Source organism: Megascapheus bottae, chromosome 2 (genome assembly GCF_031878675.1).
Source record: "Megascapheus bottae isolate mThoBot1 chromosome 2, mThoBot2.hap1, whole genome shotgun sequence".
Lineage (NCBI taxonomy): Eukaryota > Metazoa > Chordata > Mammalia > Rodentia > Geomyidae > Megascapheus > Megascapheus bottae.
In genome coordinates, this window is record NC_143510.1 from 53,716,651 (window position 1) to 53,743,462 (window position 26,812).

General features: G+C 39.5%; 1 protein-coding gene across 22 annotated transcripts in view; it reads right to left on the bottom strand.

Moving 5' to 3' along the window:
* Positions 1-26,812, bottom strand: part of R3hdm2 (R3H domain containing 2) — a 124,312-nt gene that overhangs the window by 70,793 nt on the left and 26,707 nt on the right. For 17 of the 22 annotated variants that reach the window (XM_090327576.1, XM_090327589.1, XM_090327561.1 and 14 more), the window contains exon 1: positions 4,547-4,668. The exons of 3 other annotated variants lie outside the window; for them this stretch is intronic. In XM_090327576.1, coding sequence (XP_090183702.1) covers positions 4,547-4,562 — 16 coding nt within the window. In that variant the 5' untranslated portion in view covers positions 4,563-4,668. Of the gene's footprint in view, positions 1-3,758; positions 3,818-4,546; positions 4,669-26,812 lie in introns of those variants that run through there. 2 more of the 22 variants (XM_090327523.1, XM_090327515.1) reach the window with 2 other exon arrangements.

Sequence of the window (26,812 nt, forward strand, 5' to 3'; positions counted from 1 at the left end):
GAAATTCTGTGAGATGCTTATTTCCAATTAACCACCAGAAAAACTGGAATCGAAGCTGCAGCTGGCAATGAGCAAAAAAGTTCAAGACACACACACGGTAGTTATTAGCAAAGAAAGTCACTATTGAGACCATACATCAGGGTTCCTCTATACAATCATTAAGAAAACTTCATAGGAGGGTGGGGGGGGGGAGTGAAATGGGGACCAAGACATGTGAAAGGGTATCAATGTATGGGAATTAATGCACCATCTATCTATCTGGCAAATATCATGTAACCCTTCTATTAATTACAATAAAAATATATGAAAAGAAAAAGAAAAAAGAAAACTTCATAGACTGGCACCTGTGTGGGGCGGGGGGAGGATGGGGATGTCAAGTGCACAAATGCAATCATACTGTGGAAATTATAATGTACTGTGGAAAATGACCTGTGTAACTTGTGGGCAAGAATGGAGGGGAAGCTGGGTGCGGTGGCTCACGCCTGTAATCCTAGCTATTCAGGAGATTGAGATCTGAGCATCACAGTTCAAAGCCAGCCCAGGCAGGAATGTGTGAGACTCTTTATCTCCAATTAATCACCAGAACACCAGAAGTGGTGCTGTGGTTCAAGTGGTAGAGCTAGTGCTTAAGCTGAAGAGATCAAGGACAATGCCCAGGCCCAGAGTTCAAGCCCCTCCACCAACAAAAAAGAAAAAGGAGGAGGAGGAGGAGGAGGGGGAGGAGGAGGAGGAGGAGGAAGAGGAGGAGGAGGAGGAGGAAGAGGAGGAGAATGAGGAGAGGAAGAAGAGGAAGAGGAAGGAGATGACAATGACGACTTCACATCTATAAAGCTAGCTATTAAGGAGGCTACAATCTGGAGGACTGACGTTTGAGACCAGCCCAGGCAGAAAAGTTTGTAAAATTCTATCTCTAATAAGCCAGCAAAAAGGGACTTAGGTAAGGCTCAAGTTGTAGATCTCTAACAAAGCAAGTATGAGCCCTTGAGTTCAAATCCTGGTAAGAGAGAAAGAAGGAAGGAAATACAGGAGGAAGGAATGGAGGGAAGGAGAGAGGAAGAGAAAGGAGAAAGGAAAAGAGGAATGAAAACTAAATAGTTCAGTCTAAACCCACAGGGTAGATTTTTTTTTCCCCCTTTTTAAAAGTTCTGGCTAGCTATTCAGAAGGCTGAGATCTAAGGATAAAGGCTCAAAAGGACTCCAGACTCTTACTTCCAATTAATCTTTAGAAAACAGGAAGTGGGGCTTGGCTCAAGGGTAAGGCAGTAGCCTGAAACTGAAGAGCTCAGGGACAATGCCCAGGCCCAGGCCCAGGGGTAGGGCATTAGCCTTGAGCTGAAGAGCTCAGGCACAGCACCCAGATCCAGAGGTAGGGCAATAGCCTTGAGCTGAAGAGCTCTGGGACAGTGCCTAGGCCAAGTTCAAGCCCCATGACCCACCCAAAAAAAAAAAAAAAAAAAAAAGTTGTGGACCAGAGCCAGACACTAGTAGTTCATTCCTGTAATCTTCGTGATGCAGGAGTGGAGATTTGAGGACTGTGGTTCAAAGCTAAAAAAGGCAGGAAAGTCCATGAGAACACTTATCTCCAATTAATCACCAAAAAGCTGAAGTATGACTCAAGTGGTAGAGTACTAACCTTCAGCACAAAAGCTCAAGGACAGTATGCAGGCCTTGAGTTCAAACCTTAGGATAGGTACCTACATAATACAAAAAGTTCTTGGGCCAATAGGTACAAGAGAGTATACTTACTGACATCAGAAGGACACATAGCTGCATAAAAAGGACATTTGCTCACTGCTGTTATCTCTAATATGAAAGTCCTAGGCTCTGATCACAGGAAGCAATTCATCTTAAGTAAAAATAGCAATAGCTATCATTTATTGAGTACTATCTCCAAACACTATGCTCAGGACTTTTCAAAGATTATCACATTTATCTGAATTCAACATATTCTAAAAATTCATTTATAGGTAACTCTCAGTAGAGATTTTTATTTTTCATGATGATAGGCCAGGCACAATGTGGCTCATGCAGGTAATCTCGGCTACTTGAGAAGCAAAGATCAGAAGAATCTTGATTATAGGCCACCCTGGCAAAACCAATGAGACTACAGCTCAAAAAGATAATCCAAGCTGGGTGCTGGTTGTTTATGGCTATAATCCTAGTTACACAGGACGCTGATATCTGAGGATCACAGTTCAAAATCAGCCAGGGAAGGAAAGTCTGTGAGACTTTTATCTCCAATTAACCACCAGAAAACTGAAAGTGGAGTAGTGGCTCAAAGTGGAAGAGTGCTAATCTTGAGAAAAAAAAAAAAAGCTCAGGTACAGTGCCTAGACGCTGAGTTCCTTAAGCCCCAGGACTGACAAACAAAATACAACAAAAAAAAACCTGTAATCATATTTTTTCCATATCTTTTAACAAAGCTTAAAGTCCTTGATCTTACCTGAACTTTCTTTGGTGGTTACAAAACAAATATTTAAAAAGAAGATTCTTTCATCTAGGGGAAAAAGGTCTTTTGGTAAATTTTCCCTTGGTAATGACTGAAACAGCTAATGATTTTTAGATATGTCCTACTCACCTCCAAATAGAAGGAAAACCAAGTTAGCAAAACTGCCATCTTTTAATTCTACAGCAGTTTTCTTTCCCCCTCAAAGGCTATTCCTGTTCTAGTTGCAGACAGGGAACTGCTCCCAGTGACGTCAGAGCAGTCTCCCAGCAACGATTAAAGAGAGTTGTCCACCATAGGGGTTTTCCTGAAAAGCTAACAAGAAATTATCCCCATATTTGCTGCAATATCAAAATGCAAAAATGCAATGGAATTTCTCTTAACCTTGTAATTCCAGTATCTGACAGACTTCTAAATTGTTTACTATTTTGGAATGCTCTCTGGAATGCTAGAATTTTAGGATTATTATCCTTTTTTATTGCCCCTCATGAGATTGTTATTTTGAAATATTTGTAATAAATATAATCAAATCCCCATAGAAAATAGGACTCATAATCTAAGACCTTAACATCTTTTTCACTTTACACAAAGAATTTAGAGTAAGTGGAAGAACAGAACATGAAAGAAAATGAAGATAGAAAATAAACCAGCAAGTTCTTAAAGGCATATCTCCACATATGCTATTCACATAAAAGGTTCCTCTTTAAATTTTGCTAGGCTCTCATCTACTGAGCTCTTCAAACTGACCTCTACAGGCAGCCCTCCAAGGACCAGCAATATTAAAATGGAGATGCATAAAAGGAACTGGAAACCTAAAAACACTGAATTCAAAAAAGGATAGGCTGGACTGCCATGACCACACCTAGGCGTATATCTAGCTTCCTAAGCTCTGCTTTAGCTACATACATTCAAAATTAGAATTTATTCTAAACTACACAGAAAAGGACTTTTATATAACTACCTATTTTTGAGGTCTGAAAAACAGCATACAAACTACTTGATCAGGGACAGTACAAATAAGGCAGAAAAATTCTAAATTGCTAAATTCAACATTGAATTATTTGGTTTTAGGAAGCAGCTATGAAACCTTTTTCTTTCCATATTTAGAAAAGGCTGTTAGGTAAAATTCATTAACAGCAGAATTTACAGGGTTAATTCAGGCACCCTGCTGTTAGCAATCCTGACTTTCGTCTTAAGTCTATTCTAAAAATGAACAAACACAATAGCACCTCTATCATTAAAACATCTCACTTTAGCTTCAGCTCTATTTAATGGTACCCAGTTATCATCAAGTCATAAAGGGAGAACGCACCGCTTCAGATGGATTTTTCTTCTTCCTTCTCTCGTCCCCTCCCTCTCAGAAGAAAAAGACTGCAAACAAAATCATACGTCACTGGAGGTAGAGGGAATCCCATCTCCGCACTCTTTAGAAACCAAAGCCATCCAACAAAAATAAGCCAATTAGAAGAAACAAACAAGTAATACAAAATAAGCAATGGTAACACAAAGAAATTGAGATGACATCCCGAATACATCAAAAAGCATTTTTAGTAAAAAGGTCAACAAATTGCTCATAGGATGTTTATAATCATAAAGCTCCCCCCAGACATGGTAAAGGCAATATATTTCTTCATATCACATTTAAAGACAGGGGACAGTTACATAAAGACATAGGACAAAGAGGCATATTCACCAGCTGAGAGTAGATAGCCGAGGAATGACACAGTGAAGGATATTTATAGGGGATTCCCTGCTTCCTGCAATGTGCGTCAACAGCATCACCAGAGAACAGAAATCACCACTGTTCTCATAAACTAAATCTGAATGAACCACTGCTTGAAATAGCCACAGGAGAGATAGAATCTGAATAGAGTAAAAGTTCTAGCAAACAAGATTTTTTTTAATATTTTAAAGATTAAACAGAAATGTGCACAGAATCATCATAAAATTTAACACTTGAAAATTCCCTAATTTCTTTCATGTATATTATCAGCTAAATCAATCAAGATAGAAATGATATTTATCTCTGTAGCTTCTTCCCTCCTGACCTATGAAGTTCAAGGATTTTCATTTAATAAAAGAAAATTATCCCAAACTCACCCCAGATGATCTGCATTTACACCAACCATGAGCTCACATTATTAATGGAGACACCTCATTGCAAGGATCTGCTATGCCGGAATTTTGCTGGAAGAATTCCTTCTGGGAAACCTGTGCCTTTCTCCCTTCCCTCGCCCACAAGGCCCATCCATCCCCCCCCCCCTTTACCCTTGAATGAAATGCTACTGATCTTTGCTGCTGCGTCTCCAGCAAGCTAACTGCTCTGACAAGCAGCTCTAAAGCAGACCATGGCCCAGCTGTTCTGAGAGATGTCACCCAGAGCTCTGCCAACAGTCACACTCACAGTACATCTTCCCATCCTCCTCGCTCCCCCTCTCTATACCTCTCCCCCCCCCACACACACACACAGGCTGCAAGAGCATTTCCTCCCACCACCTCTTCTTTCTCTCATTCAAGCATTTCAGTGGCAAGCCTGCCTCCACACTGTACTGAGGATAGCTTTTAAAGACACAGCGACAACTCCTTTCTGCTGCTGATGTTCAGATGCCAAAATACCCACTTTCGTGAAGAACAATTACTTGTGGTTATGTACTGGATTAAAAATTCACCTTTAAATTTATTTTGCCCTTCTTTCACAGGCAAAATAATTGAGGCCACTGTCTAAAAGCTACAGGGCTCAACTTCAGAAATGTAAAACAAAGACTAAGACTTGTTAAATAGAATTTTCTCTCCAGTGAGCTATATTTAGTAAAATAAATTTTCATTTGGGGGCAGAAGATAGACAGCATAAAATAGCAGCAACTATCTAATAGTTCTTGCCCTCAAAGAATGGGAGGAAGATTTTGGCAAAAAAAAAAAAAAAAAAAAAAGAGGGAGCAGGAAAATCAGAAAGGTACCTTACAAACAGAATTGAGAGAATATCAAGTGCAAAGGACTAAGAATAAGTAAAGGAAGTGATTCAAAGCAGATCTGAAGAAAACAATAATAATCTGGAGTTATGAGCAACTCTAGCATGACAAAGATAAACATGACTCTCAGGATTTTTTTTTCCCTCTGGTGGTAGGGACTAAACCAGGACCTTGTGCTGAAGAGTGTATTCTTTGATTTTATTTTTATTTTTTATTTTTGCCAGTCCTGGGCTTGGGCTCAGGGCATGAGCACTGTCCTTGGGTTTTCTCAAGGCCTTAGAGCTCTAACACTTGAGGTGCAGCACTACTTCTATTTTTTTTGTTTTTTTAATGTATGTGAGACCAAGGAATCAAATCCAGATCTTCATGAATGCTAGGCAAGGACTCTACCACTAGGCCAAACTCCCAGCCCTGAGGCATGTACTCTTACCACCAAGTTATTCCTCCAGCCTCAGGTCTTAATTTAGTATTTCTTTTTGGGTCCTAAATTTTTTTGGTGGGGGGGGGGTGGGTGATCTCCGACTGGGTGCTGTCCCTGAACTCTTCAGCTCAAGACTACAGCCCTACCCTTGGGCCTGGACGTTATCCCTGAGCTCTTCAGTTCAAGGTTACCTCTCTACCCTTGAGCCAAGCTCCACTTCCCATTTTCTAGAGGTTAATTGAAGATAAGAGTTTCAGGTCCTTTTGTGCCTGGGCTAGCTTTGAACTTTGATCCTCAGATCTCAGCCTCCTGTAGCTATGATTACAGGCGTGAGTTACTGCGCCCACTTAGGTCCTAATTTTTAAATGTCCAAGCAAAAGTAGTTATAATGACTATAGCAGGAATTAATGAACATTACAGATCTGCAATAGCACAAAAAAGCATCGTTAAAACTCAGGTAACAAGATGAAATCAATAACCCTATCACAAAGTCTCATCTACCCATTCACTCAAATACATACGTACTGTGTGTTTATGTTCTTACTATGGACTAGGCACTATGATAAACTCTACGACTATGACACAGAATCATTAAAGGTAATTCTAAAGACAAAAAGTGACTCTGGCTTTTATTCTGGGTGAGATGACAAGCCACTAGGATATAAGGCTAAATAGACCACTAAGATAAATCTAGCTTTTTTACTTAGTGAGGTGAGAGGCCATTGGTGATGATTTTTTTTTTTTTTCTGTGGGTCATGGGGCTTTAACTCTGGGTCTGGGCACTGTCCCTGAGCTCTTCAACTCAAGGCTGCAGCCCTACCCCTTGAGCCACATCCGCACTTCATGTTTTCTAGTGATTAATTGGAGATAAGAGTCTCCTAGTGGGCCGGGAGTTTGGCCTAGTGGTTAAAGTGCTTGCCTAGCATGCATGAAGACCCGGGTTCGATTCCTCGGTACCACATACATAGAAAAAAGCCGGACGTGGTGCTGAGGCTCAAGTGGTAGAGCTCTAGCCTTGAGAAAACCCAAGAACAGTGCTCAGGCCCTGAGCTCAAGCCCAGGACTGGCAAAAAAAAAAAAAAAGAGTCTCCTAGTACCTGAGCTGGCTTTGAACATCCATCCTCAGATCTCTGCCTCCTGAGAAGCTAGGATTATAGGTCTGAGCCACCATGCCTGGCTTGGTGATAACATTTTTTAAACCTGTGTTTCTTCGATTTTTTTTTTTTTTTGGTCAGTTATGGGACTTGAACTCTGGCCTGGGCACTGTCCCTGAGCTCTTCAGCTCAAGGCTGCTGTACTACCCATTCAACCACAGCACCACATCTCGTTTTCTGGTGGTTAATTGGAGATAAGAGTCTCACAGACTTTCCTGCCAGGGCTGGCTCTGAACTATGATCCTCAAATCTCAGCTTCCTGAATAGCCAGGATTACAAGCATGAGCCACCGTGCCCAGCTTTTGATTCTTTATTCCTTGCTATGTATTTTTTATTTTGGGGGGGAAGGGGAGATGCTAGTCCTAGGGCTTGAACTCAGTGCCTGAGTGCTGTCCCTGAACTTTTTTTGCTCAAGACTAGCACTCTACGACTTTAGCCACAGCTCCATTTCCAGCTTTTTGGTAGTTAATTGGAGAAAAGCCTCACAGACTTTTCTGCCAAGGGTGGCTTTGAACCACAGTCCTCAGATCTCAGCCTCCTGAGTAGCTAAGGTTATAAATGTGAGCCACTGGTACATACCTTTGAACTACATTTCTTTGTGGACTCCAAATTTTTGCTTGAAAAGTTTAACAGAAAGGTTCTAAGAATAGTACAAATAATTATCTAGACTTCATATAACAATATATATGTATCTATGCATGTGTCTATTATTTTTTAGCTTTAAAATGGTCTCTTGATAACTTCGCACCTAAAAAAAAACTCAATATGTATCCCCTGACATATACAGTACTCTGAACTATAAGAAAGGGCTGCCAGCTATTCTGGATGAGTTTCTGACAAGATAACTGGTGATGTATATGCGAGGCAGATCTACATAGCACTACAAGACCTTAAAAAAACGGAAATGACTTTGGAACCACCATCCAAAAAAGGCTGAACATCCAATCTAAGTTGAATAAAATTGGGGTGTGCCAGTCCTAGGGCTTGACCTCAGGGCCTCGGAGCTGTCCCTACTGTGATGGATGAAATCTCTGAAACCAAGATAAAGTAAATCTTCCTCTTTTAAATTGTTCTGTGGTATTTGTGGCACAGCAAAAGTAGCTAATGCAACTGATAAAACAGAAAGTACACATTTCCAGCTCGTAGTTTGGACTAGTGGTAGAGTGCTTGCCTAACATGCAAGTAAAGATGATCAAAAACTAGGAACAAAAGGAAATGGCAAATAAAACAAGAATTAACACTATAGGCTTTTCCACTAAGATTAGAATCTAGTCAAGGATGTACATCACTGTTACATTCAACATTATAGTTAAAGTCCTAACTAATGCAGTAAGCCAAGAAAAAGAAATTTAAAGCACACAGATTGGAAAAGAGGAAATAAACTGTTCCTATTCACAGCATATATAGAAAATAACAATAACAAAACCCAAAAAACTCAAACTAGAAAATGTGTTTAAGCTAGGCCCTCTGGTGGCTTACTCCTGTAATCCTAGCTACTCAGGAGGCTGAGATCTGAAGGTCAAAGGTCAAAGCCAGCCCAGGCAGGAAACTCCATGAAACTCTTAATCTCCAATTAACCACCTGAAAACCAGAAGTGGCTCTGTGACTCAAAGAGGTAGAATGCTAGTCTTCAGCAAAAAAAATAAAGCTCAGGGATAGTGGCCAGGCCCTGAGTTCAAGCACCATAACCAACAACAACAGCAATAACAAAAAAGTAAAACGTATAGTAATGTACAATGCAATCCTAGCACTTGAGAAGCTAAAAGGATTCTACGTTTGAGTAAAACCCTGTCTCAATAAACAAAGTAAAATGTGGAAACTCCAATATATTTAGAAGAAAATACAAGGGTAAATATTTATGATCTAAGATTAAGCAAAATAATTTATTTTTTATTTTATTAAATTTTTAAATCTTATTATAAAGGTGATGTACAGAGATCATCATTTCATAAGTAACGAGTACATTTCTTTTAGACAATGTCACCTCTGCCCTCTCACAGTTCTTCCCTCCTGTTCCTGCCTACAAGTTATATAGTTCATTTTTGTTCACTCTTAAGTCTGTGTCTCCCATTGCCTTCCTACAGGTAGATAAACAATCAAGACAACAGAAAAAAAAAAAACAAAAAAAGCTTTATTTCCACTTCCTGGAGTTCATTTCAATAGGTATTATTTTTATATGATCAGAGGCAGAGAGGCACTGCATCTCTGAGTTCCAATGCAAGAGTCCCTTCCTTTAGTCTTACTATGTGTGAATGGATAGGAACCTATGTAATTTATCATATCCTAGTGTATTTTAGATCTAGCTTCCTCATAGGAGAGAAAACATGCCCCTTTTGTCTCTCTTAACCTTGACTTACCTCATAAATGATTTATTTTTAGGTGCATCCATTTTCTTGCAAATCACGTATTTTTCTTTCTAATTACTGTGTAAAATTTCATTGTGTGTAAGCACACATTTTTGGGATCCGCTCATCTACTGTGGGGAATATGGGCTGTTTCCATAACTTAGCTATAGTGAACAGTACAACAATGAGGTATATCAGAGTGATACACTAGTTTACATTCCCACCAACAGTGGAATATGGTTCCCTTTTTCCCACATGCCCGCGTGTATTAGTTGTTATTTGAATTCATGATGCTGGCCAATCTAAGATGGAATCTCAAAGTTGTGTTGACTTGCATTTCCTTTGTGGCCAAGGATGATGAGCATTTCCTCATGTATTTCTTTGCTGCTCTTTCCTCCTCTTCTGAGAAGTCTCTCCTTTGCTCCTTTGCCCATATAGAAACTGGTTTATTAGCTCTGAGAGAAGTTAGTTTTTGTCAGATATATTTTCCTTGGTCTGTTGGCTTTCTAGTTTAGTAAATGTAACTATAAACTTTTAATTTTGATGTAATCCCATTTGTCAAGCCTTCCCAACTGCTATGCCCCTGGAACTCTTCTAAAAAAGTTTCTGCATATGCTTATAAGTTCTAGTGTTTCTGCTATCTCCTCCTACAGTAATTTCAAACTTTCATGTCTGACATTGAAGTTCTTGATCTACTTAGAATATTAATGCATAATGATAAACAGGGATCTTTTAGTTTTCTGCATATGGATGCCCAGGTTTCCCAACATCAATAATTGAAGAGGCTGTTTTCCACCATATATCTTTGGTTCCCTTTTCAAATATCGGGTAACTGTAAGTACATGGTTTTATTTCTGGCTCTTCTAATCCGTTCTATTGATCTTCAAGTCTATTTTTGTGCAAGTACCAAGCTGTTTTTGTTATTATAGCTATGTAGTAGAGCTAGGAGTATGAGAATGTAATACAGGCAATGCTTTTTTTGCCTAGAATTGTTTTGGCTATTCGTAGCCTTCTGTCCCATATTAATTTTTGAATTGCTCTATCTTGGTAAAGAATGCCACTGGTATTTTAATGGGGATTACGTTAAATTTATAGACCATTTTGGTAGTATGGCCGTTTTCATAATATTCTATCTATAAACATGGAAAGTATTTCCATTTCCTAATGTCATCTCAATTTATTTCTTCAAATTTTCACTTTTTGCTTTAAAGGTTTTTTGCTTCCTTGGTTAGGTTTATTTAACTACTGCTACTGAGGCTACTGCAAATGGAGTTACTTTCCTGATTCCCCTCTTATGCTCCCACCCTCTACCCCACCCACATCCTTGAAGCTTGAACTCTGGGTCTGGGTACTGTCCATGAGCTCTTCAGCTCAAGACTACCACCTTATCACTGGAGCCACAGAGCCATATCCAGCTTTTTAGTGATTAATTGGAGATAAGTCTCTGGTACTTTAGTGCCTGGAATGGCTTTGAACCCCAATCCTCCGATCTCAGCCTTCTGAGTAGCTAGGACTAAAGGCATGAGCCTCCTCACCTGGCCCAATTCCCCTCTCTTAATTTTTTTTTTTTGGCCAGTCTTGAGGCTTAAACTCAGGGTTTGAGTGCTATACTTGGGATTTCTCAATGCTAGAGCTCTACCACTTGAGCCGAAGCAATTCTGGCTTCTTCTAAGTATGTAGTGCCGTGGAATCAAATGCAGGGCTTCCTAAATGTTAGGCAAGCACTCTACCACTAGGCCAAACTCCTGGCCAAGCAAAGAATTTTAAAATGAGATACAAAAATTATAATTCATTAAACAACAACAAACTAGACTGGTGATAAGAGTTTGATGACAGAATGCTTACTGAGTATGTGTAAAACCCTAAGTTTGATCACAAACATGGAGGGGGGGAGACAAATAGCACCTCATCAAAAATTTAAAATTCTATGCCCGGCTGGTAGCTCACTTGAGGATCAAGGTACAAAGCCAGCTCAAGCACAAAAGGACCTGAGACTCTTATCTCTAATTAATCTCTAGAAAATGGGAAGTGAGGCTTAGCTCAAGGGTAGGGTGGAAGCCTTGAGCAGAAGAGCTCAGGAACACAGGCAAGTTCAAGGCCCATGACCCCACAATAAACAAATTAATAATTTAAAATTCTGCTCTGCAATGATGTTAATTTAAAAAATAAGCCCCTACATAGAGTAAAATATATGCAAATAACATACTCACATTACTTGTATCTAGATTATGTAAAGAATGCTCAAAATTCAACAGTAAAGCTGTGCACTGCGATGAGTAAAGAAGATCTTGACTTCCTGTATTGGGGTATTGTTGCTCAAGTGGTAGAATGCCTGCCTCACAAGTACAAAGCCCTGAACTGAAACACCAATACTGCCTACTCTCCAATCCAAAAATATAAAGAGATCTCAAGTCTAGTCCAGCTAGGAACACATAATGAGACTTTCAAAAACACATCAAAATGAAACAAACAACAAAAGCTAAGAAAAGTTCCCTATCTGAAAATGATCAGATAACTCAAATATAAAATACCATGGATTAAATGAAGGTACAGTCACTCTGAATAACAGTTTGGTTCTTAGCCAGGCATATTGGTTCAAGTCTATAGTACTAGCACTTGGAAGGCCAAGAAAGGATATTGAGTTCAGAAGAGGCCAGCCTCTCCTGATCTGATATCAATATCCAATATCAAACATAAAAAATATATAAAAAGTAAATAAAGTCCATTCAAGGCAGCTTATACTTGTATTTGCAGCTATTTGAGATGCACAGATCAGGATTATGATTTAAGACCAGCCCAGGGAGAAAGTTAGTGAGACCTTCATCTGGGATGGTAGAACCTGTCTGTCATAACAGCTATGCAGGAATTGCAAAAAGGATTATTTCAGTCTAGGCAAAAAAAATGTGACACCCTATTTGAAATATTAAAACAAAAAGGTCTATGGGTGTGGCTCAAGTGGTAGAGTACCTGTCTAAGGACTCTGTCTGTGCTAAGATTTCAGTTACAATCAGCTTTAAATGCTTTTTAGAAATTCTATTATTCAATAACTAAAAGTATACAACACAATTATATATTAAAATGTTCATATATTATAATGGCTAAAATATGGAAATAACCATAGGAATAGTAATAAATGATGAAACTTTCATATGAATGACTCATAAAATTATTATGTGTTTATAAATTACTTAATGACAAGGAAGACTAACAATTTTACTGTATGCACGGTTATATCAATAACTTATTTTTTCCATTGGCTCATTAAGATAGAGCACTGTAAATGTTAATAAATTCTTTAATAAAAAAAGAGCACTGAAGCCAGCTCCTGTATGATATTTCAATTTGGATGGCTAGCTTTACTGAAGACATTTCTCAACATTCTTGAATTGGTCACAATAAATTTGTACAGTGTCATCAAACATTGCTTAACTCAGGGTACCTGAGTTAATGCCATCATCTACATTTTTTTTTCCAGTCCTGGGCTTGAACTCAGGGCCTGGGCACTGTCCTTTAGCTTTCTCAAGACTAGTGCTCTACCATGTTAGCCACAGCACCACTTCTGGCTTTTTCTGTGTATGTGGTACCAAGGAATGAACCCAGGGCTTCAATCATGCTAAGCAAGCATTCAACTAGTAGGCCACAATCTTGGCCCCAATCTACACTTTTAGTTGATAAAAAATCTACATGATGAAGAGTGGCTCTCACCTGTAATCCTAGATCCTAGCTACTCTGGAGGATCAAGGCTCCAAGCCAGCCGGAGCCCCATGATCTACTCCCCCCACCACCCAAAAAACAATCTACAAGACACCTAGGGTGGTATAATCCCAGCAATGAGAAAGATTGTGAGTTCCAGGCCAACCTGGACTATGTATTAAGTCTTTGCCTCAAAAAAAAAAAAAAAAAAAAGGGAAAAGAAAAAAAACGGAAGGTATGGTGACTCATGTCTGAAAGTCTGGGTACTCAGACAGTGGAGAACAGAATAAGTGAGCAGAGTTCAAGGCCAATATGGGAAAAATTTCCATGAACCCTAACTTAACCAATAAAATGAAGGACACAATGAATGGAATACATGTGTCATCTCAGCTATGTGGGAAGTATAAATAGAAGGATCTAAGTCTAGGACAAACAGTATAAATGTGAGACACTATTTGAACAATCATGAAAACAAAAAGGACTGGAAAATGGCTCATGTGGTAGAGCTTGATAGTGCAGGCCTCAGTTCAAAGCCTAGTACCACACACTAGTGCGTGCAAACACACAGCACATGTCATATAAATTTACTCATTTGGGTTGAGCATAGCAGTTTATAATCCTAGCTACTAGGCACATAAAAGTAGGATTGTAGTCTAAGGCCAATCTCAGATCAAAAAAAAATGGGAGGCTCTACCTGAAAAGAACTAAAGCAAAAAGGGCTAGTAGTATGGTTCAGGTGGCAGAGCACTTGCCTAGTAAATGTGAGGACCTGAGTTTAGGCCCCATTATCCCCACCTTCAAAAAATGTACAACAGATTTTTGTATATTCAGAGTTATGTCTGTCTTCTAAATTCAATTTGGAACATTTTTATCATTCCTAAAAGACATTTGTACTCATTAGTTTATACTCCTGTTTTTTGCCCAATTCTCAGTCCTAAGCCAACTATTAATATACTTTGTAACTCTAGAAAATTGCCCATTCTGATCAGTTTCCTCCAATTTTGAAAGGTGTTTTCACTGCAAACAGAATTTTAGGTTGACTCATTTTTTTTGCATTTGGCACTTTGGTTTTAACATTCTTGTGATTTGCAATGATTCTAAATGAAAACGTGTGAACCTAATCTTGTATGTAAGTAGATATATTAAAATATATAGTAAAGCCACATAGTCTTAATTTTTTACAGTTCTGGATCTTAAAAGTCTATGGTGATGATGTCAACAGATCTGGCTTCCCCTGACAATTTTTTTTTTTTTTTTTTGGCTTTCGATTTTTTTCTCCCCAGTCGCGAGCCTTGAACTCGGCCTGAGCACTGTCCTTGGGCTTTCTCAAGGCTAGAGCTCTATCACTTCAGCCAAAAGCACCACTTCCAGCTTTTTGTATGTACATGATGCCAAGAAATTGAACCTGGGTCTTTGTGGATGGTAGGCAAGCCCTTTACCGCTAGGTCAAACTCCCGGCCCCTCTTCTTGGCTTTCAAATGGATGTCTTCTTGCTGTGTCCTCATATGGTTTTTCCCTTGGTGTACCTTAGTGTATCTAAATTTCCTTCTAAGTATATCAATCATATCAGATGTAATTTAGATACAATAGTGACTAGTGACAAGTGGCACAACATTCTTATGAAATACTAAGTAGTGACAGTGAACAAGGGTGAACAGCTCCCAATCAGTCATGTGATCAAAGGGTAAACAACCAAAACTTTATAGAGTGCACTGTGTTGCTAAATTACAGTATTTGCTGGGTTAGGTAAATCAAATGCCAATTTCAACTTAGAATAGTTTCAAATTATGATGAGTTTTATAGAACAAACTATAATGATTATCTGTTTTTTCCCTATAAAATTCTTTTGTCTCTTCAATTCAGTGAGATTGCAGCACTGTGCAGATAGTCATGATTTCTAATACTTATAGATCAAAGGCTAAACATTTTGTCAATTATGAAAAGGCCCTAGATTTAATTCACAGCACCCAAAAATAATTACAATACCTACAATTTCTGTAGATCTGAACCGGCTGTTCCTGCTGAGTGTTCAAAGGGCCTTCGTTTGTGACTTTTTGTCACTGTTAGTACAAAATATATGCTGGCAGACTATCTTTAAGAAGGGGGATAGGGATGTGGGTCAGTAGTAGGGTACCTGTCTGGTGTGCAAAAGGTGCTGGGTTCAATTCTCAGTATTATTTAAACAACAACAACAACAAAAATGGTGTACGTGTTGTGTGTATTTATAGTATGCAGAAAATAAATTTGCACAGTTCAAAGAAATTTAAATTAGTTCTTTCCTCCTTCCTCATAGTTGAGCCTAAGAATTCCATAATGTGTGTAAAAAAATTAATTTTTCAAGCCAGATATCAGTGACTCACACCTGTAATCCTAGCTATTCAGGAGACTGAACTCTGAGGATCATGGTTCAAAGCCAGCCCAGGCAAGAATGTCCTTGAGACATTTATCATTACTTAACCACCAAAAGGCCAGAATAGGAGCTACGGTGGCTCAAGTGATAGAGCACTAGCCTTAAGGTAAAAAGCTCAGGGAGAGCTCCCAAGCCCCGAGTTCAAACCCCAGGACTGGCACAAATACATACATACATACATACTTTAAACTTACCCTCAACTAGACCATCAACTAGTACTCAGCATCTTGGAAAGAAAGAATGTATTTAATAGAAAATCTTGAGCCACGCTAGATAATCTAACAATGTAATTTATGACAGAGACTTTGGGACACAAACTGTCACCTCAACCTCAAAGTAGGATATGGAGATTACGGTCAGCTACTTGGGCAGTCAACCACAGCTACACAATGAAGCTCCTGTAAAAACCATGTACACCAAGATTCAGATAAGTGTTCTTGGTTGGCAGTACTCCATGTGTATTATCACATCACTCACAGGAAGAATTAACACTGTCCATGACTCCACTGGGAGAAGAATCTGAAAGCTCAGCATGCGGAACCCTATAGGACTCTATCCATATGTTCCTTCAGTTGGTTGATTTTAATCTGTATCCTTCTGCTATACTAAACTGTAACTATAATAGTTTTAGTGAGTTTTAGGAGTCCTTCTAGTAAATTACTGGACCTGAGGGTAATCACTGGGACTTTCAAATTCTGCTGTCAGAGTAAAAAGTAAGAGTGGCATTAAGAACTATTTCCTAGATTTGTACATAGTAACATCAGCTGAGAATTTATCTAACATAGCTAAGTAGGACTAAAAAGGCAGCACAAATAGATAGAATGCTGTTTTACAATCATCAGATTATAATACAGGATTAAGCAAAACAATATCAAGGAGTTTCTTCCTAGATTTCATTCAAGAACTTTTTTCTTACTTGCCTGCCCACTTTTTTCTCCACTCACTACATCCACCTTAGCACCTTAATAACACCAAGCAATCTCTCACAAGCAGCAGAACAAATAAATAAAGCTTTACTTCTTAAAAGGTCAGAGACCATAGCTCTAAATTACGATCTCCAAGGCCCAATTCTCATGCAAAATGACATGGGAAGTTGGAAAATGAAGTTAACAGAATTGCAGATAATATGTGATTCTGGTTCTGAAGCTCACTAAAACACTCACAGTTAATTGATGTGAGTCCACTATTATTTAGATAAGTATGCAAAACTATATATCATCAGCCATCAAGGATAGACTTTAACTCAACAATTCTAACATACCAGCAATTATATATACTAAATGTTTATATGCATAGAAAACTTGGGTGGCTATTTTGGAATCAGGATTTTTTTTTAATTCTCCAAAATATCATCTCAAGACTAAAGTCAGTACTAATACCATCCTGCAAAACATAAAATAGAGAGTCTTAACACCTAGGATTCCTTTTTCCTTACACAATCATCCAATGAGTCTGTCTAATAACCAGAGAGTGGCTGAGAGTGGCTGCTGTCCAGGTACTCAAAGTAGTAGGGAAATATTTCATACTACTTCTACAGGAAACATGATCTTTACTCTTGCTATTACCATAGAAATTTGTAGTTCAAAGGTACACCTGAAATTTAAAAGATCCAAAATTGATATAACAAATAAATCCTTTAATTTCTTATTTTTCCTTAACACTGCAATTTCTTGAGTACAGGGTCTATGGTTTTAAAAGTAAGTGCCTACCAGGCATGGTGGCTCACACCTGTAATCCTAGCTACTCATGAGGCTGAAATCTGAGGATCAAGGTTCAAAGCCAGCCTGGGCACTAAAGTCCATGAGATTCTCAGCTCCAATTAATCACTAGAAAACTGGAAGTGACGGGGTGGGTGGTGGGTGGGGGGGAGGGTAATGGGTACCAAGACATGTGAAAGGGTATCAATGTATGTGAATTAATGCACCTTCTATCTGGCAAATATCATGGAACCCTTTTATTAATTACAAGAAAAAAAAAGAAGAAAAAAAAAAGAAAACCGGAAGTGGTGCTATGGCTCAAGTGGTGGGGCAGTAGCCTTGAGCTGATGAACTCAAGGACAAGTACCACGATAGACCCAAAACAAAAACAAAACAAAACAAAAAAAGTGCCACTCACAAGACAACGTTGGAAATGAACTTGACAGCTCAGGTGGTAGAGCTCTGGCCTTGAGAAAACCCAGGGACAGTGCTCAGGCCCTGAGCCCAAGCCCAGGACTGGCAAAAAGAAAAGGACAAGGAAATTGGAAAGGAGAAATGAAAAATAGTAACAAAGAGCTGGGGCACTGATGACTTACACTTGTAATCCTAGCTACTCAGAAGGTTAAGTCTGAGGATGGAAGTTCAAAGACAGCTCAGGCAGGAAAATCTGTGAGACTCTTATCTCTAATTAGCCAACAGAAAACCAGAAGTAGCCCTATAGCTCAAAGTGGTAGCAAAAAAAGCTCAAAGATAGTGCCCAGGCCCTGAGTTCAACTCCCATGACTAATTAAAATAAAATAAAAGTTAAGGGATAGGGCCAGGCTGAGTTGAAACCTGAGTAGCAACAACCAAAAAGGTATATTGGAAAAGAGAAAAAGTACAAAGAAAAGACAGTAAAATCAGTTTAACTTCTTAGATATAATCCAAAGAAACAAGTTGCAAAAATAGGTGTTGAGCTGTCCTAAGGTTCTGCCAGTATAGGATTTGGACCTCAGAGTCACTATCATGTAAGAATGAAATGACAGTAAGTAGAATCAATGGGCAGCAAGAACCAATAAAAGTTTAGTTCAAAATATCAAAACAATTCACCACTATTCTAAAAATACTATTACTTTTCTTAAAAAGGGCACACAAATTCAGAGATGGAAGATAAAACAAAGCAGGCAAACAGATTTCAAATCTTTTCAGTACCCTACCAGTTGATAGCTACTTTCTTTCAGCCTCCAGTGACAGGAAAGGGTTAAACATTTAAAGAAGAAATAATTTTGAACTGCTAATATACCAAAGAGTATGACATCAAGAAAAAGTATTTGTGAGAAAGAAGATGCAAGGAAAAAAAAAAAAACACAGAATGTAGACGAAGAAATATGAATCCTAATGCATTCCAAAACAGAAAGGGGAAGAAATAGTCACTCAAAATAACTACACTGCACTCATACCCTAAGCCAAGGAATTTTAAACTATCCATAAATATTCAGGATATAACTTTTGGTTGTGTGGCTTGAACCCTGGGCCTGTGAGCTGTCCCTGAGCTCTTCAGCTCTAAGACTACCACCCTACCCCTGGGCCTGGGTGTTGTCCCTGAGCTCATCAGCTCTAGACTACCACCCTATCCATAAGCCACAGGGCAACTTCCCTTTTTCTGGTGGTTAACTAGAGATAAGTCTTAAGTCTTTAGGGTCTTTAGTGCCCCGGCTGGCTTTGAACCACAATCCACAGATTTCAGCCTCCTGAGTAGCTAGAATTATAGTCATGAGCCATCTTGTCCAGCTTCCAGAACATATTGCTAACTAAAAGAAACCTTGGCTGGGAGTTTGGCCTAGTGGTAGAGTGCTTGTCTAGCATGCATGAAGCCCTGGGTCAATTCCTTGTTACCACATACATAGAAAAAGCCAGAAGTGGTGCTGTGGCTCAAGTGGTAGAGCTTGAGCCTTGGGAAAGCCCGAGGACAGGGCTCAGGCCCTGAGTTCAAGCCCTAGAACAAGAAAGAAAAAAAGAAAGGAAGGAAGGAAGGAAGGAAGGACTCCTTGATTTAATGTGCTTTTCATAGAAATGTCTTCCTATCTACTCTAAATAAACAACATCAATGTAACAACCATAGAAACAAACTTTTTAAAATATCCTCAGAAAAAACAATATAACACAATCTCTATCTTTCAACAATAGCTAAAAGAAGAACATGACATAGCTAGCCTCTCTTCTGTTCCTGAAACAACCTAAGTCTGAATTATTTGACAGTGTATCCCAGACTGTGGCCCACACTGCCTTGCAGCCTTCACAGGATGGGCTGGTGGGGTTTAACTGAACCAAATCTGTCAACCAAGTTGAAGACAAACACGTGGGTTCTAATGAGCAGTGGTGAAAAAACATACTGCTCCATTCAGTTCCAAACAATGATAAATAATTCAGGGGAAAAAAAAAATCTTGCCGCAATACAGAGCACAGCAGCAGGATTTAAAAATAGACCATAGGCTAGAGAGCCTAGGTGAAAGAATCAGGAGTCAGAGAAAATGGCTTTATGTCAACAAATTCCCAAACCCTTTGCAATAAAAAAAGCTGCTGATATTGTCATTCAAAATTAGCACCATAATTCTAAAATATTTTTTCAAAAATCACCAAATACTTTTCACAAACAGTAAATATGTTAAGAAGAGCTAATAAACCACAGTACTGTTTGTGAATAGTAAACCCAAATAATACACAGAAGACAGATTTTTTTTCTTTTTTTTTTGAACCAGGACTCAAACTTAGTGTCTGACACTTTCACTGGCTGGCACTCTACCACCCAAGCCATGTGTCCAACCCCTGAGAAGACAGATTTTAAGGAAAACAACAACAACAACAACAACAACCAAATAGGATTAATTAAAATTCTACTTTTCATTAACACCAACTTCTAAGCGTAACATAAATTTTAGAGGTTTTTTTTTTTGGTCGTGGGGCTTGAACTCTGGGTCTGGGTACTGTCCCTGTGCTTTTCAGCTCAAAGCTATCACTCTACCACTTGAGCCACAGTCCCACTTTCAGTTTTCTAATGGTTAATTAGAGATACAAATCTCACAGACTTTTCCTGCCCAGGCTGGCTTTGAACCATGATCCTCAGATCTCAGCCTCCTGTGTAACTAGGATTCCAGGTGTGAACCACTGGTGCCCAGCAATTTTAGAGACTTTTAACCTACTAATTATTTTCTCTAGTACTAAAGGTACAAAGCATTCAAGATGTATCTACTCATTTTTCCACCTCTAAAAGGAGCTAGCTACCAAGTGCCACAGACAAATGCAAGATTCTCATTCATTTAAAAAAGGCAGTTTAGAGGATGGGAGTTTGGCCTAGTGGTAGAGTGCTTGCCTAGCATGCACAAAGACCCGGGTTTGATTCCTCGGTACCACACACATAGAAAAAAGCCCCAAATGCCCACATGGCAGAGCACTAATCTTGAGGAAAGCCCAAGGACAATGCTCAGGCCCTGAGTTCAAGGCCAAAGACTTCTAAAAAAAAAAGTAGTTTAGCCAGATGCAACTCAGGAAGCTGAGCCAGTCTGGGGATAGAAAATCTGTGGGACTCATCTCTGATTAACAACTAGAAAACTGGAAGTAGCAACTGTAGCACAAAGCAGTAGTGATAGGCTTGAACAAAAGAGCTCAGAGACATTACCCAGCCCTGAGTTTAAGCTCCAGGACTGGAGGGGGGAGGGAGGAAATAAGTATTTGGACCATGTTTATGGTTCTGACAGATTTAAACTCCAACTCAAACAGAAGTAATAGTCTCTAATTAGATGAGGATAGTTGGAGACATATAGATTTCAACCTATTTGAGAATTCTTCAAACTGGACAAGGAGGTACAAGCCTGCAATCCTAGCACTCCAGAGGCTCAGTGAGGATTAATAAATTCACAAGCAGTTTGGATTACCTAGTGAGTTCTAGCCATTCAACATCAGTTATTATTTAAACAGGGGCTCATATTTTTTACCCATGATGGTGGGTCTTAGAGCCTCAACACCCACACACTTAACTTATTGGTTGTCATGGCAGTCTGACTCTCTTTTTTCTCTTAGATGGACTACAACTGGGATCCTTCTGGGATTATAAGTATAAGCCATCATGCCCTGCAATACAATTCTTAATAATGCCTAATATATATAACTGTAAATATAAAAGAAATCATAATCTCAAAGCAAAGGAAATGGTATCAAAGAAATCCTCAGTAGAAACTACAGGCAACATACAAACAAATCAATAGAGTTTCACCTATCTTCACAAGAAAACCATGGTCACTCATGCCATTCAATATGAACTGTACAATGACCAACTATGCATAGAATCAAATGCAGTTCCTTTTCTATTCTTAAATTCTATAGTTACTAATACTAGAAAGTATTTTCTTTTTAATTTTTATTATAAAGGTGATATAGTTACTTACGTAAGTCAGGGGAGAGGAGGAGAGGAAAGGGGAGGGGAGAGGACGGGACACAAGCTGGGTGCCAGTGGCTCACACCTATAATCCTAGCTACTCAAGAGGCTGAGATCTGAAGGTCACAGTTCAAAGTCAGCCCAGGCAGGCAAGGCCATGAGACTCTCATCCCCAATTAACCACTTCAAAAAGATCAAAAGTGGTGCTGTGGCTTAAGTGGTACAGTGCTAGATTTGAGCAAAAGAAGCTCAGGAGCAGTGCCCAGGCCCTGAGTTCAAGCACCAGGACTGGCCAAAAAAAAAAAAAAAAAAAGAATCTGAGATCTGAGAATCAAGGTTCAAAGTTAAAGCTAGACAGAAAGTTTGTGAAACTCCTATCTCCAATTAACTATCAAAAAAAACCTGAAGTGGAATTATAGTTTCAGTCTTGCACCAAAAAGGTACAGGACAATGCTATGGGACAAAGCCCAGAAACTAAGTTCAAGTTCCAGTATTATTGCCTCCCCCCCAAAAAAGGTGGGGGGAGGAATATGGAGAGGAGAGACACGTGCTGGTAGCTCATTGTAATCCTAGAGACTCAGATGGCTGAGATCTGAGGATCAAAGTTCTAAGCCAACCCAAGCAGGAATGTTCCAGAAACTTTTCTCTCCAATTAAACACTAAAAACACTGAACACAAGTGATCCACAGAAAGCTTTGAGCAAATAAGCTTGTTGGGAGCCAGAGTGGAATCAAACTGTACCTTGACTTGCATCAGACGATGGCTTTATTGTCTTATTGTTTTCTGGCCCTATTCTATGTAAATGACCTGAGAATTACCATATGAATGTAACACCTGGAGGTTCCCTGGGTCTGGAGGAGGGAAGAAGCGGGAGTGAAAAATAAACGCGGCAGTCTTTACCTGGACTGCGGACATCCCGGACCGGTGTGTCTGTCTCTCTTCTATTTCTTGCTAGTCCTTGCCCCCGATTTCAGGAACCCCAATCTGCGAACCCTGGTTTGCTGCCGGTTGGCCCCGGCATAAGCTCAGGGACAACAATGTCCAGATCAAGCCCCAGAACAGACACAAACAAAATAAACATTTTCTACCATGCACTGATAGCTTACACCTGTCATCAGCTAGCTACATAGGAAGCTGAGATCTGAAGATTGCAGCTCAAAGCCAGCCTGGGTAGAAGAGATCAGTGAGACTCTTTTATCTCCAAGAAACTACCAAAAATCTAGAAGTGGTACTGTGGCTCAAGTGGTAGAACACTAGTTGAACCAAAGAGCTTAGAGGCAGCGCCCAGGCCTTGAGCCAGGCCCTAGAATGAGTATTTTTAAAAAGGCATAATAGAGCCAAGAGTTTGGCTTAGTGGTAGAATGCTTACCTAGCATGCACAAAGACCCAGGTTCAATTCCTCAGTACCACATACATAGAAAAAGCTGGAAGTGGTGCATGGCTCAAGTGGTAGAGCTCTAACCATGAGAAAAGAAAGCCCAAGGGCAGTGCTCAGGCACTGAGTACAAGCCCCAGGACTGGCACACAAAAAAAAGAAATTCATAATATTAAATGACTTTGTTCTTTTCACTCTCATGTTTTCACAGATGCATGGTACAGAGTTTTCCAGAAGCTCCATATAAAGTTTCAAATAAAGGGTGGGAGTTTGGCTTGGTGGTAGAGTGCTTGTCTAGCACGCATGAAAACCCAGGCTCAATTCCTTGGTACCACATACACAGAAAAAGGAAGAAGTGGTGCTGTGGCTCAAGTGATAGAGTGCTAGCCTTGAAAAAGCCCAAAGATAGTGCTCAGGCCCTGAATTCAAGCCCAAGGACAGACGGATGGATGGACGGATGGATGGATGGATGGACAGACAGAGAGACAGGGAGGGCAGGAGAGGGCAGGGGAGGGGAGGGAAGGAGAAGGAAGGGAAGGGGAAGGGAGGGGAGGGAAGGGAGGTTTCAACTAATTTAAATGAAAAGGCAGATCTGAGAAATCTTATTAATAAGCAAAAGCTTTACAAGTCAGGCCCTGGATAGTTTATGCCTATAATACTAGCTAATCAGGAGATTGAGATCTGAGTATCTCAATTGAAACCCAGCCTGCGCAGGAATGTCTATGAGACTATCTCCAATAAACTATGCCCCCTACCTCAAAAAAAAAATTAGGCCTTTAGGGAACTGTGGCTAAAATTGTAGAGCACTAACCTTAAGACAAAAAAAAAAATGCTCAAGGACAGTGCCCAGGCCCTGAGTTCAAGTCCTAGGACAGCACAGACAACACAGACACAGACACAGACAGAAACAGACACATACAAGCCTTGACAAGGCCCTATTTCTAAGTAAAATGGGCTCCTCTTTTCCCTTCCCATACTGTACTAAGATCAAACTCAGAGTTCCATACAAGCTGTCATCTTATTTAATGTTGTAAAAATTCTTTATTATTTTTATTTTTTTTGCTTTCCAATTTTTATTTTTTTGCTTTCCAATAATGGGCTTGAACTAAATGCCTCATGAATGCTAGGTAAGCACTCTGCTACTTGAGCTGTACCTCTACTATTTTTTTTTTTAATCTGCTTTTGAGACATAGTCTTGCTACCTTTACCCAGACTTGCCCTGAGAAATGCAATCCATCTTTTGTCACCTGAGGTGTCAGTTTTTATCTCTATGTTTATAGTACTTACAGTATACCCACATGAAAATTCATTGTTGTTTAGTAATACTTGAGTTTTGAATGAGTGGGCTCCCTCATTGGGCAGGTGTTCTTTACTTGAGACCTGTCCCTAGCCTTTAGGTATATTTTTGTTTGTTGTTTTTTGTTGTTTTATTGTTGTTGTTTGGGCTTTGTGTTTTGTGAAACAGAGTGTCTCACGATGTAGTCTTAAAACAGCATCCTCTTCTGGTATTTTAGGGTTATCACATGGCATTAATATTTTATCATGCTAAGAGTAGTTGAAATGATTTCAAAGACAGAATTCATGATGAGAACAGAGGCAGGGAAAAATAGGTTGGAAGAAGAGCAGATGACAAGTGACACATTTAAGAGACTAGGAAAAGACGCCCACAGAAATGAGAGGTTAAAAATTAAAAAAAAAAAAAACAGATATCAGTAACGTTATATTAAAGAGACAAAATGTGGGCCAGGCTTTGAAGAGAAGTAAACACCCAACCTAACACTAGCAATGCCAAGCAGAAATAGAATAGAAAAATAAAATCCAGCATTAACTCCAAAATATCATTTTACCAAAGTGTTTTTCAGTTTTTATTATATAATACTTGTTTCTTATCAGAATTACTCATAAACAATAAAGTGATTTCAGGTTCATCTCCTTTGCCTTTTTCATTTGCCTTCCAAAGGAAATGAAAACAAGAAAACGACCAAAATAGATAGATAAAGAAAACAAGGTACTGAACAAAATACAAGGAACTAATTGAAACAATTCAAAGAAGGGCCAATCATTCATCCAATGAATAATCAGTGAGTAACTACTCACAATGGATCATAATAGGACATGTCAAAAAAAAAAAAAGCTTAAACATGCTGGGTACATCAGCAATGCAATAAAAGACTAAAATTAAAAGCAAAAAAAAAAAAACCCAAAAAAAACCTCCTTACTGATAAAAATACGAACAATCAAAAGAAGTTTTAGCAGAAGACTTCAAGAGCCCCAAATCACCCAGTTACTGAAATGTGACCTAGTTGCAGGAAATAACTGGAAAGAAGTATTTCTTCACATATTATAGACACTGTAGATGGTCCTGTGGTAACATCATAAAGCATGATGACTTTTACATCATGAAACTATGATAAGCTTTAAACAATAAGGATTAAAATAACATTCCTAGCTGGGTACCAGTGGCTCACACCTGTAATCCCAGCTACTTAGGAGGCTGAGCTTGGAGGATCTTGTTTCAAAGCTACCCCAAGCAGGAAAGTCTGTAAGACTCACCTCCAGTTAATCACCAAAAATACCTTAAGTGAAGCAGTGGCTCAAGTGTAGGGCACTAGCCATGAGCACAAAAACTCAGGGACAATGCCAGGCCCTGAATTTAAGCTTCAGGACTGATAAAAAGAGAATGGGGGGGGAGGGGGCGCACCGGGATTTTAGCCTAGCAGTAGAGTGCTTGGCTAGCATGCACGAAGACCTGGGTGGGTTCGATTCCTGGGTACCACATACATAGAAAAGGCCAGAATTGGTTCTGTGGCTCAAGTGGCAGAATACTAACCTTGAGGAAAGCCCAAGGACAGTGCTCAGGCCCTGAGTTCAGTCCCCAGGACTGGTAAAAAAAAAAAAAAAGAGAGAGAGAGAGAGAGAGAGAGAGAATAGAATGCGGGGGGGGGGGGGGGGGGGAAGAATTCCATAATGAGATGCTCTTAGAAAGGATTCAACTGTTCCTCTTTACCCTTTCTTTTTTTTTTTTTTTTTTTGCCAGTCCTGGGCTTGAGCTCAGGGCCTGAGCACTGTCCTTGGACTTTCTCAAGGCTAGAGCTCTACCACTTGAGCCTCAGCACCACTTCCGGCTTTTTTCTATATATGGTACCGTGGAATCGAACCCGGGTCTTCATGCATGCTAGGCAAGCACTTTAACCACTAGGCCAAACTCCCGGCCCCCATCTTTACCCTTTCAAATGTAGAAATTGTCATTTTTTAAAATAAATATAACTACTCTTCTGAAAGAAAATAATAAATCACAATTTAGCAGTGTATCTGAGGACAACCCTGAATAAGACTATATTATCATGTATAAGTTGTCAGTTAAAAAAAATGTTTGGGGCCAGAAGTTTGGCCTAGTGGTAGAGTGCTTGCCTAGCATGCACGAAGACCAAGGTTCGATTCTTTGGTACCACATACATGGAAAAAAGCCGGAAGTGGTGCTGAGGCTCAAGAGATAGAGCTCTAGTCTTGAGAAAGTCCAAGGACAATGTTCAGGCCCTGAGCGCAAGCCCAGGACTGGCAAAAAAAAAAAAAAAAAAAAAAGTTTGCACCATCATCTTATGCTATGATAACAGACCTATTTCTAGCTCTAAATCTTCAACTACAAATTCATCAGCAAACTTCCAGGGCTTCAAATGGCACTGAACAACCAAAGTATCTTTATGTCTTAGCTACACTTGGGGGACGGGGGGGGGGGGGGGGGGGGGGGGAGGGGGGGAATGCTGATTACTGAGGCTTGAACTCAGAGGTTCAAGCTGACATTTTACCACTGGAACCAAACATCTACTTCTAGCTTTTTGTGTATATGTAACTAGTCCCCAGGTTTGACCTTAGGGCTTGGATGCTGTCCCT